The 12,815-nt window shown below is 53.9% G+C and overlaps 2 protein-coding genes across 2 annotated transcripts; both read left to right on the top strand.

The window, feature by feature from the left end:
• Positions 1–2,968: 2,968 nt before the first annotated feature.
• On the top strand, positions 2,969–7,226 carry NCLIV_059850 (rRNA methylase, related; the record flags this gene model as incomplete). Its single annotated transcript, XM_003885539.1, has 6 exons — positions 2,969–3,273; positions 3,971–4,645; positions 5,155–5,287; positions 5,870–6,005; positions 6,616–6,703; positions 7,022–7,226. The coding sequence occupies 6 exons, from the start codon at positions 2,969–2,971 to the stop codon at positions 7,224–7,226; spliced, it is 1,542 nt and encodes a 513-aa protein (XP_003885588.1).
• Positions 7,227–10,737: 3,511 nt separating this feature from the next.
• NCLIV_059840 (putative meiotic recombination protein DMC1-like protein) lies at positions 10,738–12,301 on the top strand (the record flags this gene model as incomplete). Its single annotated transcript, XM_003885538.1, has 10 exons — positions 10,738–10,839; positions 10,894–10,986; positions 11,055–11,202; positions 11,258–11,412; positions 11,469–11,630; positions 11,690–11,708; positions 11,766–11,925; positions 11,980–12,029; positions 12,081–12,207; positions 12,268–12,301. The coding sequence occupies 10 exons, from the start codon at positions 10,738–10,740 to the stop codon at positions 12,299–12,301; spliced, it is 1,050 nt and encodes a 349-aa protein (XP_003885587.1).
• Between the last annotated feature and the right edge of the window lie 514 nt (positions 12,302–12,815).

Raw genomic sequence — 12,815 nt, 5'->3', positions numbered from 1 at the left:
GCGAAACGAGGCAGCGCCTGCGAGATGTCCCGCGTCGCGGGCAGCCGTTTTCCTTTCCAAACAGGAGGAGCTCTGGGTGGGGAGAAATGCGGAGTTTTTGGGATTTCCGCGGCATTCTCGTGTCGATGTTGGCGCGGGAGGGGGCCGTGGCCGCGCCTCACGTTCTGCCCCGAACTGTGCGGGTGGACATTGGAGGGAGGGGAAACAAGAGAGAAAAGACGAGAAGGCGCGCACAGGACGAGTTGAAGAAGAGGCGCGCGACGAGAGAGGAGAGCCACGGCAAAGGCAGGATGGGGCGGAACTGACGGAGCGGCGGAGAGACAGCACAGAGAGTTTGCGAAAAGAGTTGGAGAGAGTTGAGAGACTGGACGGAGAGAAAGGCGCGAAAAGAGAGGAAAGAAAGAGAATGGAGAAGCCAAAAAGGGCGTGGAGCCGTCGAGAATCGCAGTCCTCGAAATCAGTTTCAGATTCACACCGCAAAAAGCGGCTGTTAAGCTGTGCTGGCGGTCGGTACGCAATCGACGCAAGGACAGCGATCGAAAACGGGCCAGGCTTTTTTTCGCGCGCGGGGCTCTCTGCACACTGCATGCACTTGTCTTTGCGCCTCGCAAAATCCCGTGCAAAAGGGAAACCCAACACACCGCGACAGCGCGATGAATCTCGACAGTTGGAATGAAGCGAGGCCGTCGGTAATAGAAAAACAAAAAGAGCGGGAGAAGAGGCGGGGAAATCGGCTTTCAACGTCTGTCCGAGATATCTAGTTGAAACGACTTCTCTGCTCACACAGGGACAGAGGCTACCCAGAGGAGAGACTTGCTGGACGATCAGAAGGCGACTCTTCTCAAAAAAGGACGCTGGGGGACAGAATGGCTGTCGAGTCTTGTGCGCCGCTGGCGAAGAGTTTTATCTTCCGTCTTTCCTGGCCTTCTCTCTTCGATGCCTGTGCTTTTTCCGCTTCTTTCTCTCTCGCGGAGCCTCCACCGCCCTCTACTTGAACACCTCGGGCTCTCGGCGGCCGAAGGGGGTTGTCGCGACAGGCACCGGCATCCCTGTATAGACGCCTCACCAGTTGGAGTCTCGCTCTCTTCCTCTGTTCTTGCTGTTCGAGTTCGTTTCTAGTTGGACGGTTTTCCTCCGCGTTCGTCTCCTCTCTGTCTCTGCTTCCTTCCTCGCGCCGCGACCCACCTTTGCTCTTCGTGCTGCGTTCCTTTTTCGTCTCAGTTTTCCCAGGAAAAGGAATAACTCCCCTGTCCTTCGTCTCTGCCCCACACACGCGCCAGCGAGATCTTGTCCCTTGCGTGCGTCTCCGTTCTTCCGCGAAAATCTGTCGCGTTTTTCTTCCCGGATTCTCTCTCGCAGTAGACACAGGCGGTAAACTGGAGAAGAAACACACAGGGAGCGAAACGCCCTCTCTCCCGCCTTCTCCATAGAGACGAGAGCGGAAATATACCAGAGAGAGTAGAACGGGGATATACCAGAGAGAGGAGAGAGGAAAGAGAGAGATAGGCCAGCGCGAAAAAGGAGGAGTTTTGTGGAGCACCTCGCCCGGGACTCGAGTCAACGGCAAACGTGAGGTTTGGGCATGCGACAGTGAGGAGTGAACAGGCAAAAGAGGTGGGAACGCAGGACGAGCACGCGGCAGAGAGATTTTTCTGTGACTCTCGCCGAACGAGGTGGAGTTCTGGCGGCTCCGGTCAGTGCCCTAACGCCTGGAAGGCCATCCGGAGCGGCTCGGCAGAACCTCGGCGTCGCCATGGGGCTCTCACGAGCCTCGGGTCTCCCCAACGTCCTCGACGCGCCGAGTCTGAGGCGGTTCAGCGCCGCGCCGTCTCCGTTGTGGCGGCGTCTTTACGCCCTCCAAGCTGTCTCGGCTAGATGCCGCCGTGGCAGAGCCCCACGGGGCGAACGCGCGAAACCGGCGCTTCATAGCAGTCATCCTCTTTCGCGCGTTCCTCCCCCGTCGTTTTCCCCCGCGGACTCGAATGAGCCTCGTCTCGTCCCCTCTGCATCGTCGCAAGTATCCTGCTCTCCATTTTCGTCTTTGGTTCCTTCCTCTCTGATTTCTTCGTCTTCGAGTTCCCCTCTCGTTCCCGGCCTTCTCTGCTCTTCCTGTCTGCCTTCGCGTTCCTCTCTCTCTTCTTCGAAGTCGCGCTCTGCTCCGTCGTCTTCTCGGTCGTTTGCTTCCTCTCTGACCTCGTCGCGTCCTCGCGGATGTGACGCTCTCGCGTCTGCTTCCTTGTCGGTCGACTCGCAGTCGGGTCCGGCTCCGGGCACTGCCCGAGGCTTCTGTGGGCTCGTCCTGCACCACAAAAGGCCAGTCGATGGCCCCGCCGTACCTCGTCTCAGCCTCCCTCGCGTTGCGTCTTTCAGCTCGTCTTCTTCCGGGCGTACTCTCCGGTGTCTCCGCTGGCGTTCGCTTCTTTCCTCGCCGCCTCGAGGCGTTGCTGTTTGTTCTCCGTGTGCGTCTCTTTCGGCACCCAGGCGGAAGTCTTCTCTGTCTGCGTGTCGGCAGAAAACCCCCGCGGAGACGCCGACACAGTCCGCTGCTGCGCGGCCTCTTCCTCTCTGGTTGCAAAACCTCGCACCTACGCAGTTCTGCCTCGAGGCCGAGCAGGGGTTCTCCGCAGCGCCTTCCGAGTGTCCTGCCGCGAGAACAAGTCTTGGCGAGGCGGAGGCTGCAGGGTGCGAGACTGCCGATGGACAGCGACGAAGGCAGCCTTCCTCGCCCGCGGTTTCGAGTGAGTCTCGCGCCTCTCGAACTCCGAAAGGGATCGGCCGGTCGAGCGTCTCCCAGCACTTTGACTTGTGCGGAGTGGAGCGGGACGCCAAGGGTGGCGCCAGGACAAAGGAGACAGGGAGGGACGGGGAGCAAAGAACGTTTTCCGTTCCTCATTGGCCGAGCGACGCCTGTGAATCTGGCTTGGATGCCGCCAGGCCGGATGGACTCTCAGGTCGCGGAGGAGCAACAATGGGGCTCGGCTGCGGCACAGATTGCGCAGGTTCCTGGGGAGGCGACAGCGAGGGAAAGGAAAGCGGAGACGCGGCATCTGCAAGAGAAGAAGGCGAGGAAGGCGAAGAACTGCGAGAGGGCGAAGAGGGAAGCGCGGAGACAGCGACGCGCAGCGAAACGCGGGACCAGTTGAGCCGAAGGGCCATGAAGAGACAGGCAGAAAGCCAAGAGACCGGCGAGGTGAAAAGACTCACTTTCATCACCAGTCAAAAGAATGAACTCATCAAACACATTGTCCGACTCAAAAGGCGAAGTGATCTAAGGTACGCACACCCCCCGAAAATGCTCTTCCACCTGTAATAGGAAATACAAATTACATATATGCATATGTATGGATAGGTGGATGCATTTATGTGTGTTGTGTGTGCCCCTGGTCTACAAACGGAGATCTGCCTCTGATGTAAACATGCGTTGCGTTAATGTATCCAAAAGACTTCCTTTAAGGTACTCATGCACACATAGAGAGTGGCAAGCAAGGCGCTTTCTTTGGTTGTCCATTTACCTAGTAGTCGAGATAGGGCTTCGGTCAAGACAGGCCGTAGAGAGGCATGCATGTGAGTATCGAACTGAGAGAAACCCTGTCGCGCAGGTCTCTCTCTAGACGGGGAAGTTTTCTGCTGGACTATTTTTCTCTCGTTATGGAGCACTGATTGTCTCAACGGAGGCAGGGGGGAGGAGTGATTTTCCTCTTTTCTGCGCATCCTCCCTTGCGTCTGTTTCCTCGGTGGCTTCTCGCTCTCCTCGCGGCACGGTCGAGTCGTCTTTTCCACTCAGCTTTGTTTCTCTGTCGGGCGGTCTCCTTCCTGGTCTCGTCCACTGTCGGTCAACCCATTTACGTACATATATATATATATATATATATATATATATATATATATTTGTGTGTGTGTACCTTTTGTTTTTGGATGTCACGACAGGTTTGCTCGTATACCTGTGTTTACTGTCTGTTGTGTTCCTCAGGCAGCGGTACGAGAGCGTAGTGGTGATGGGCCTTCCTCTCGTCCGCTTCATGTGCAGTCCAGAGTACCGGCGGTTTGCTTCGCGGCAGGGCGGCGAGATGTTTCTTTCTGCTGCAGAATCGAAGAAGGAAGACGACTGGGGCGCGGCACCAGAGTCACAACCGGCAGAAGGAGCAGACGCCAGAACACACGAATTCGGAAACGCGAACAGCAGCCGTGTGCGCCAGTGTCCGGAAGCAAAGGAAGAAAAAGAGGGCGATTTTTCGCGCGTCGCCACGCACGAAGGCGGCGAACCGCAGCTGAAATTCGAACTGCTTCTGACGGACAATCCAGGCTTGGCAGGCGTTCCATCGGCGTTTAATGTGCACGCCCGGGAGACGCGGTGTACGTACAGCGAAGTGATGGAGTTCCTTATGGCTCGACGGCCACTGGAGTTTCTGCCAAAGAAGGAGAAGCACTCAAAGCGGAAAGACGACCGACGGTTTGCCGGAAAGGGCAAAGACTCCACGTTGCTGGCTCCAGGAGACTTCCACGGCTTTGCGTCTTCGTCCAAGATCGAAAAAGGCGCGGCCGACACTGGCCTTCCGCATCTGGGCATGTCAGTCAAAACGGGGAGTAAACGCGTCGTCGGCATTTTGAAACGGCCACGGGAAAGCTTTGATTTCGGATCTGCAAGGTGAGCGCGGCCAACTCGCACACACACACACACAAAGAGTCATCTCGGTTTCTGGGCGTACGACGAACCTATGCCTGAAAGGTCGACGCCTGATCCTTCTTCGAAACGTAAAACAGCGTTCTGGAGGTTCTTTTTCGCCCACGCAAAGCACCGAGAATGGCGAGAAAAGTGGAACGAGGAGCGTCTGCCTGGCTCAAGAGAGAAACCTGCTCACCCTCGATCCACAGTCCGGAACAAGCACTGAGGACCCACGACGATGATACACGTGTATACATGCAAACACAGACAGGCCCATGTCCCGTCAGGTGTCTGAAGTTTACATACATATCCATATATATATATATATATATATATATATGAGGGGGGGGCGGGCGGGGGGATTCAGTACGTCTGCCTAACTCGATGCATGTCTCCATCTGTATGTCTTGATGGATCCATATGTGTCTCTGTGTGCCCATGCGTGCAAGGAAACTGTGCGTTTGCGTACATTTTCTGCTGCGTGCTTTCAGGTGCATCCTGGCACTGTGTGGAGTGCGGTACGTGTGGAATGTTGGCATTCTCGTTCGCACAGCGGCATCCCTAGGTTTCGACGGCGTCTACTACGTCGACGGGACTGCGGACCCTTTCAGTTGGAAAGTTATGGTAAGCAGCCAGAACAGGCAGGAGCGTCTCTCTTTGAGTTGAGAACGCGTTGCCTCAGAGTCTCAGGAGACTACCACGATGACCGCGATGTTCGTGCAGCATCCCCTAGGCTGGCCATATGTCCCCGTCAGTGCATGCGGGGGTGCCCATGGAAACGTCGTCGACATGTCCACGCACAAGACTGGAACAGGATGAGCAAACGAGCGAGAAAGAACAGAGAGAGGCCGTGAATCCTTGTGGCTGAAGAGAGGGCTGCTGCTTGAATGTCCTCGCTCTCCTCTTTTTGCCGTGGCAACCCCATGGGGAAGCCCAGCTGTCTGTGGCTACTGGTCTGCGTGTCGAGGGGGCCGGGCGATTAACGCGAAAAGGCGTCTTCGACGAGAAGACAGAAATGTGTCGTTGGCGATGCCCATGCGTCACGGAGTTTCTCTGTTCTGATATTCGTCGCCCAGCGTTATCGTTGCTTCCTTCCGTGTCATTTCTCCCTGCGTTCGCGCCCAGATTCGGGCGTGGTTAGGCCTCGTTTCCGGTGGCCTCTCTGTGTCTTCTTTAACTGAGCTTTCGCTCTCTCCGTGTGCACAGGAAGTTAGCCGAGGGCTCCACTACAACTTGCCTCACTTCCACGGCTCGGCTGAGAATCTTTTGCGCATGTGCGAAGAAAGCGATCTTCTGCCCATTGCGGCGGACATTAGTGGCGAACGGCCCGAAGCGTTCCACGGTAGGTGGACAGAGGGTAATTTATCGTGGGAATGCACGCAACTTGAGAGAACGACCCCCTTGAGGGCTTCCCTTTTTTCAATAGGCTTAGGAGTGTCTGGGCATTTCCATACACCATTTTCGATGTACAGAGAGACGGATACGTTGTTAACAAGTCCGCATGCAAGCGACGCAGATGGAACATGCCAGGAAGAGAGCAAGCGTGACACGTCAGCCAACGCGCCGTGAAAAAAATGATCGTGACAAGACGTGAAAAAAGTTAATGCCAGGACCACGAAGTCGTGCGCAGGGAGGATCCTTCGCGATGGGGCAGCAACGGAGGAGTGTTTGCCGTGCTACCGTGTGTGGGACGAAACTGCGGGATAGAGGCCTGCGACTGATAGTGCTGGAAGGCCAAATGGTCGCAGATCAGACCTGCTAGAGCGTGAGGGTTAGAGTAGGTTGCCGAACGACAGGCGAGAGACCCTGTGACGGTAGAGCGCTCTTCTCGTACCTCTTGTTGCTTATGTCGTCCCAGTCTGCTGAAGACTGCCCGCGTGCTAAAATCTCCGGTGCTATATTTTGTTTCACGAAAAAAAGAACCAGGAACTTCCCGGCTGTCGTGGCTGCAGGCGCGGTGATGTCCCACAGAGGTATCTGTTGTATCCTTGGCAACGAGTCGCGCGGGCTTTCTGAAGTGATACTCCAGCACTGCAGAAGGTGAGGCAGAAAATGCACGGGCACGACTCAACGGAGGCAGGCGAGAGATAAGTTGTTTTCCAACGAAGCATTCGTCACATTGGAGCTCTAGTGCAACAAAAGTCTGGACCCTATTTTCTGTGGGCACGCCCGTCAGGTGCTTTTCCTCGCCGGAGAGTTGCCTTCCCACAAAAAAGAAAGTGCCCACAGGTCTCGCTTGCACATTGCGCTTGAGTTCCTAAGCTGCTGCTTGTGTTCCCTCACAATGCATACGAAGCAGATATGAGCTGTCTACCATTTTGGGGTCTGTGCTGCTTCACTTTGTATCTGCTTCTGCAGGGTGGCTTTGCCCATGTCGTCTCTTCTCGACTCGCTGAACGTCGGCATTGCTGGTGGAATAGTCATGTATGAAATGAAGAAAATCCTGGCGATGCGAACTATGAAGAGAGACACTACCACTACGAGCAATGGCAGCGGTTGTCTCTCAAATGATAGTGGAAATGAGGAGCTGGCTCGTCCTCAGCTCGTCGCTGTAGGTTCATAACGCGTCCTACAGGCAGGGGAGGGCGACAAATCGGCAACTGCAGTCAGAAGGGAAAACGACGGAGTCGTTCGCAGCCGTTGTCAGATATGCGCTTCCCCTAACGCGATATTGCATGAGCAGTGGAAACAATCCGTTTAGTATCGCCTTCTGCGACACTCACCTCTTTTGTCAAACCTGTCCGCATATGGAGAACGTAGTGTGGAGAACGGCATGCATTGGTCTTCACAAACGCTGAACAGTTTCAACCTGCTGTATACTACCAGGCGCCCACGCTAAAGTGCAAGTCGACTTGCATACGGCACATTTCGTGCGTTCCCGTGTCGGACACAGTTAAAAGAGTGGGAGGAATATGCACCCTTAGTTCTGTACAGACCCAGGTACGATTCCCTCCTAAACCCTAAGTATCTGTAAATCACTGCGGGGCCGGCAATTAGAAAACGAAACCAGCAGCGGTTTCTCAAAGGAAGGGCCTGTGTGTTGCTGAGGCCGTTGCCGTATTCGCCGCTGTTTAAATGTAACGAATTCTGTATGTTTGTGGCAGGTATGAACTTTCGCTGAACAGCCCCATCCTCCCCACCGTCCTGTCATCCGCACATAGCGGCCCTGAAGGATGGCCATGTTTTGCGCCTGAGTTCGCGATAACTTCATTTCCTACAGCATCTGATAGTCACCCTAGAGGACCGGGCTGTTGTGTCCATTTCAGAACACAAAACCGTTAGCAGTAGGTGGGGGAGACTTCCCTTGCCGGACGTGCTTGCGAGGTAGTTCCCTCTGTCAAAGAAGCGTGTCTACAGTCAGTTCTCTAGGCACAACCCGCGGGCGGCATCGTGGTCCTCGCGTGAGGCATGGCGCACTTGCCTCTGCCGATCCGCCGCGCGCAGCAGAAGGTTTGGGGCTAGCGTAAAAGCTCACTGACATCGCCTTTCCCGAGGGTCACCGTTTGCGTTATCTTCTGTTCCCTTGACCAACGGTCGCGTATGAGATAGCGGAGGAGCCCCCGGTGGTGAGAGGGGGGGGGCGCTGACAGGTGGTAAAAGCGGCACCAGCTCTTCCTCATTCGCTCGCGGGTACGTCAGCTCTGCAAGATTAAAGCGCAACCTCAATTTTAGAGGGACAGCGAGAGGCTTGGGCGATCGGGGTTGTCTGCGTCAGAGGAATAAAAACTCACGTGAGTTGGCAGCCGTTCACGAAGTGGGTAACCCCGGGGAAAAAAGTGGAAATGACTTCAGTCACAGGTTCTAGAGCTTTGTTCAAGTGGGGGACTGCCAGGCTACCCAGTAGCGGTTGTTGCTATGGCCTAACCGCCTGCCACGATACCAACAAGAGAGTACAATTACGTAAAACGCACTCTGCCGCTCTGAAACTGCAATGGGGATTTGGATTGCAGGCTTGTTTTGTCTAGAACGTTAAGGCATCTGCATCAGTTCTTTTAATACTAATACTCGTGAAGTGAACACAGCGGTGACTCGCAACTCAGTTTTAATTGAGAGACTCAAACCGTCACGGGACGGCTGACTTATTGTCATGAGCGTTCGAGGCGGACGTGGCAATAAGGTGACGTGCTTGTGGAGAGTACTCCTCACATCAAGGAGAAGAGTTGCAATGTTTCGTGAGACGTAATTGGGATCCGAAAGTTTATGGCTTGGCCGTCCGCCCCGGGCATCTGGACGTGCGTGATGAGTCATACGTGTGGCCGCCGGCACGAGATGTGCCCGTGCTTCCGATTCCTCGCCTGATCCGGGAAGGGCCCCACCACGACTGGCAGAGGGTGGTATCCAGGAGGCCCGAAGGGAAGACGGCTAGCACGAGGAGGGGAAGTCGAAGGGTGTCCATAATTTCCACTTCCTTGACCGTTCACTCCAGACGTTGTTCCACAACGGCGTAGTACGAAAGAGGTGATGGCAGGCGAAATGCCCCAACTAGAGATCTCGCGGTAAAACACCGAGCAGTACAACGACAGGGCGGGAAATCGCCAAGAACCGGCAAACGCGCGGAGCTTCACCCTGCCGCTCGTTTGCTCCGTCTCTGCTGGGAAATAATCCCTGGTCACAAATGGAAAGCAGATGACAACCAGTGAGCACTTCTTCGGGTCAGCCCCTGAATGTTCCTTCAGAAACGAAAAACAAAACTGCTGTCGAACAGACACGCGTTGCCAGGCCTCTGGTCTCGTCGGGAGGGCAGGCGGCAGGCGATCTCTAATCGTACCTAACATCACGTCGGAAATGTTGGTCGCAACTACGCGAACCGAGGGCGCGGCAGATCGGGCCTCATGTGATTGAGGCTGTGTTGCCCCGGCAAGACTGCGTGGATGCCAGCGGGAGGCAACTGGACCTGGTGGTGGCCCATCTGGGTGCGTGTTCCATCTTCGAACCAGATAGCAACACATGTCCACCGAAAAAGCAGAACGCTACCTTGAGGCGGGTTCCTACAGCTGCTAGTTTCTACACCCCTCACACTCACATGTGTACGCCTGTTATTTCCCATACTTGAGCCAGAAGCAACGTGAAAGTTCGTTCATTCCTGTCCACCACTTCGGTTGATGTCTGTTGTTCGTGATACAGGGCGCAATTCCGAGTATAAAAAAGGGTCGAGAGTAAAGCAACTGTCGCACTGTCCCCCAGTGGTCACAAGCTACTTAACCAAATACGTCGCGGATCCAGAGGGAGGCGTGTCTGATATGTGGTATACTGACCACTCGATAGGCAACGTTCATTGACGGTGAGCGGTGTAGGCAGATGTCGGGCCTCTCATATCTTCTTTTATGTAAGCATGCGGGCTAGATCTTCCACCGCGTCAGCCTCCGATAAAGCTGCTCACACACAGCGAGTGGTACGTCTCTGGACCCGGGTAGCCAAGGATCTCTCTACAAGCTTGACGAATTCCTGTGCACCAATCGGCATGCTGTGTGGTATGTGTTTTACGAAGCGTTGTGAATGTGAATGGAAATACTCCAGCAGCTTCTTTAGAGACGACTTCTGTAATTTTTGCGTCTTGCTCAGAGACCTCCAGCGTGAGTAGATACGAATCGTTCTACGGGAAATGCCTAACAGTGGGATTTCGCCACCAAAGACAGTAAAAATCGGAAGAGAGCACAGAGTCACGATGCAAATGTCGAAAGGAATTTCAGCGGCTGCTCCATGTTTTGCAACAAAGAATCTTGGAGGGTGTGTCCTTGCGTGCGCTTTACCGGACGCGCATAATGCTGAGGCACTGCCTTGCCTACTGCGCATAGGCGGCAAACAGAAAATGCTGGTAGCAACTCGTGCCCCGTGGATGGAAATTTCCTTTCACTGTTCCTGCGTTTGGCACCGGCTCGAGGCCTCTGGCAAAAACCATCCCTGGGGATGTTCGTTTCCGTGAGTACATACACCTCACAGAAAAGCTTGCAAAGCAAATAAACGTGTGGGTACTAGGGAACAAGATGTAAGTTGCCAAGCAAGCGAGAAGCCTATCTGTTGAAGAGAAAATATACTTGAAACGAAAGTTCGTTCCGCACAACTTACACGATATAATGGCGACACTGACTGAGAGCAAATCAGCCCGGAAACACATTTCATCCACTCCTCATCTTGATGTTGCTGCGGACGATGCGAACGATACGTTCCAAAGCATCGTAGGTGTGCTAGGACGGAAGCCCAAGGCAGATGTAACGGCTCGACCTTTTCAGGATAAACTCCAAGCAGCAGGCATTAATGCTGCTGACATCAACAAGCTTAAGCAAGCCGGCTACTGCACCGTTCTGTCTATCGTCCAGACAACGGTGAGAGCCATCCACAAACGCACTCATCCATTGTGATGCTAACAGAATGACGCTTTTTTCCGCCACAGAAGAAGGAACTATGCCTCGTAAAGGGAATTTCAGAAGTTAAAGTCGAGAAAATCGTTGAAGCAGCGGCTAAATTGGGCATGTGCAATACATTCATCACTGGTGTTGAATTGGTCCAAAAACGAGGGCGAGTCATCAAGATTACCACTGGTGAGAAGTGTTACAGCCTCTCCTTCGAAGACCGGGCTTACGAGTTTCTGAACAGGGTCTGACCAGCTCGACCAACTCCTGGGAGGTGGTTTCGAGACTATGTCGATCACCGAATTATTTGGGGAAAACCGATGTGGCAAAACGCAAATATGCCATACTGTTTGTGTCACCGCGCAACTACCTCGAGACATGAAAGGAGGGTGTGGCAAGGTATGATTTGAATCCTGGATTGGAATGTGACCACAGATGATCTAACGACATTTCAGGTCTGTTACATTGATACGGAAGGAACCTTTCGGCCTGAGAAAATCCAGGGGATTGCTGAGCGTTTTGGCTTGGACGGAGATGGGGTACTTGATAATATCATGTATGCCCGGGCATTTACAACAGAACATATGTACCAGCTCCTCACAATTGCCGCCGCAAAGGTTAGGATCACGTGTCTGAAATGTCTCTTCTCGCCGTTCCCAACTAAGGAACTGTCCAGATGTGCGAGGAACGTTTTTGTAAGTGTTCTGCCTACTGGGTGTTGTTCGCTTGCCTCTGAAAACCACTTCGACCAGCTGTTCTCATCGTCGACTCGATCATTGCCCTTTTCCGAGTGGATTTCTCCGGAAGGGGAGAACTCGCAGACAGGCAACAGAAGCTGAACAAGATGCTTAGCGTCATGATGAAGCTAGCTGAGCAGTATAACCTGGCAGTGCTCCTAACGAATCAGGTCATGTAAGTGTCAATGAGGGTGCATCAATGCCTGGGTTGCGACTTCGGTTGCCTCAGGTCCGACCCCGGAGGGGGATTAACATTTACTGCGAACCCTACAAAACCAGGTGAGTAGTTCCTAGGACAGCATCGCGCACGGGTTGAAAATCTCTGCTCAGTGGGCGGTCACGTTCTCGGCCACGCGTCTACGACACGCCTTTCCATGCGCAAGGGAAAGGGCGACCAACGCATTGTAAAAGTGTACGATGCACCCAATTTGCCGGAGTCTGAGTGTATCATTCAGTTGTAAGTTCCGACTAGTACTACTGTTGCCGCCAAAGCTGATGTCTGTTCACGACATTGCAGGTCATCCAAAGGAGTAATCGACGTGATTGAGTGAAATGTGGCTTCCCCACTACAACTCCATGTCCTATTTTACTGTACACTCCAAATGTGTTCTCTGCTGTTCTCGATGTTACCGAGAGCGTTCTTTGGTTGCTAGACTTGAAAGAGACACCCAAGCTTTGAACGGAATGTCCTCTGAACAAGCTATGCCAAGATCCGGAAAGACACGAACCCCAGTATTCCGGTCCGCTTACTAATTACTAATGCTGCGCTACATGAGTACTAGCATGTATAAGCGGGACAATGATGGAAAACTGCGGGTTCTGCGTGCGCATCAGGTCCCGCATCTGATAACGCAGAAGCCTTGCTTCGGACCCACATTGCCACACTGGACACAGAGCTTCGTGAGCCATGAGACGGCCACCATGTCGCAGAGCAAGAAAGCGTTTAGCATCGGCGCGTTTCTGTTAGCTTACCACTAGATGAAAATGCCAATCTTCCCTCTCAAAACACGATAGATGGTGTGCATTGACTCCGGTCTTTGAGCCTACACGCGTGCAAGGTGCCCA

This window comes from Neospora caninum, chromosome XI (assembly GCF_000208865.1).
Source record: "Neospora caninum Liverpool complete genome, chromosome XI".
NCBI classification, from domain to species: Eukaryota; Apicomplexa; class Conoidasida; order Eucoccidiorida; family Sarcocystidae; genus Neospora; species Neospora caninum.
The sequence above is the reverse complement of the archived record's forward strand: the minus strand, read 5'-3'. Positions and strand labels throughout refer to the sequence as shown.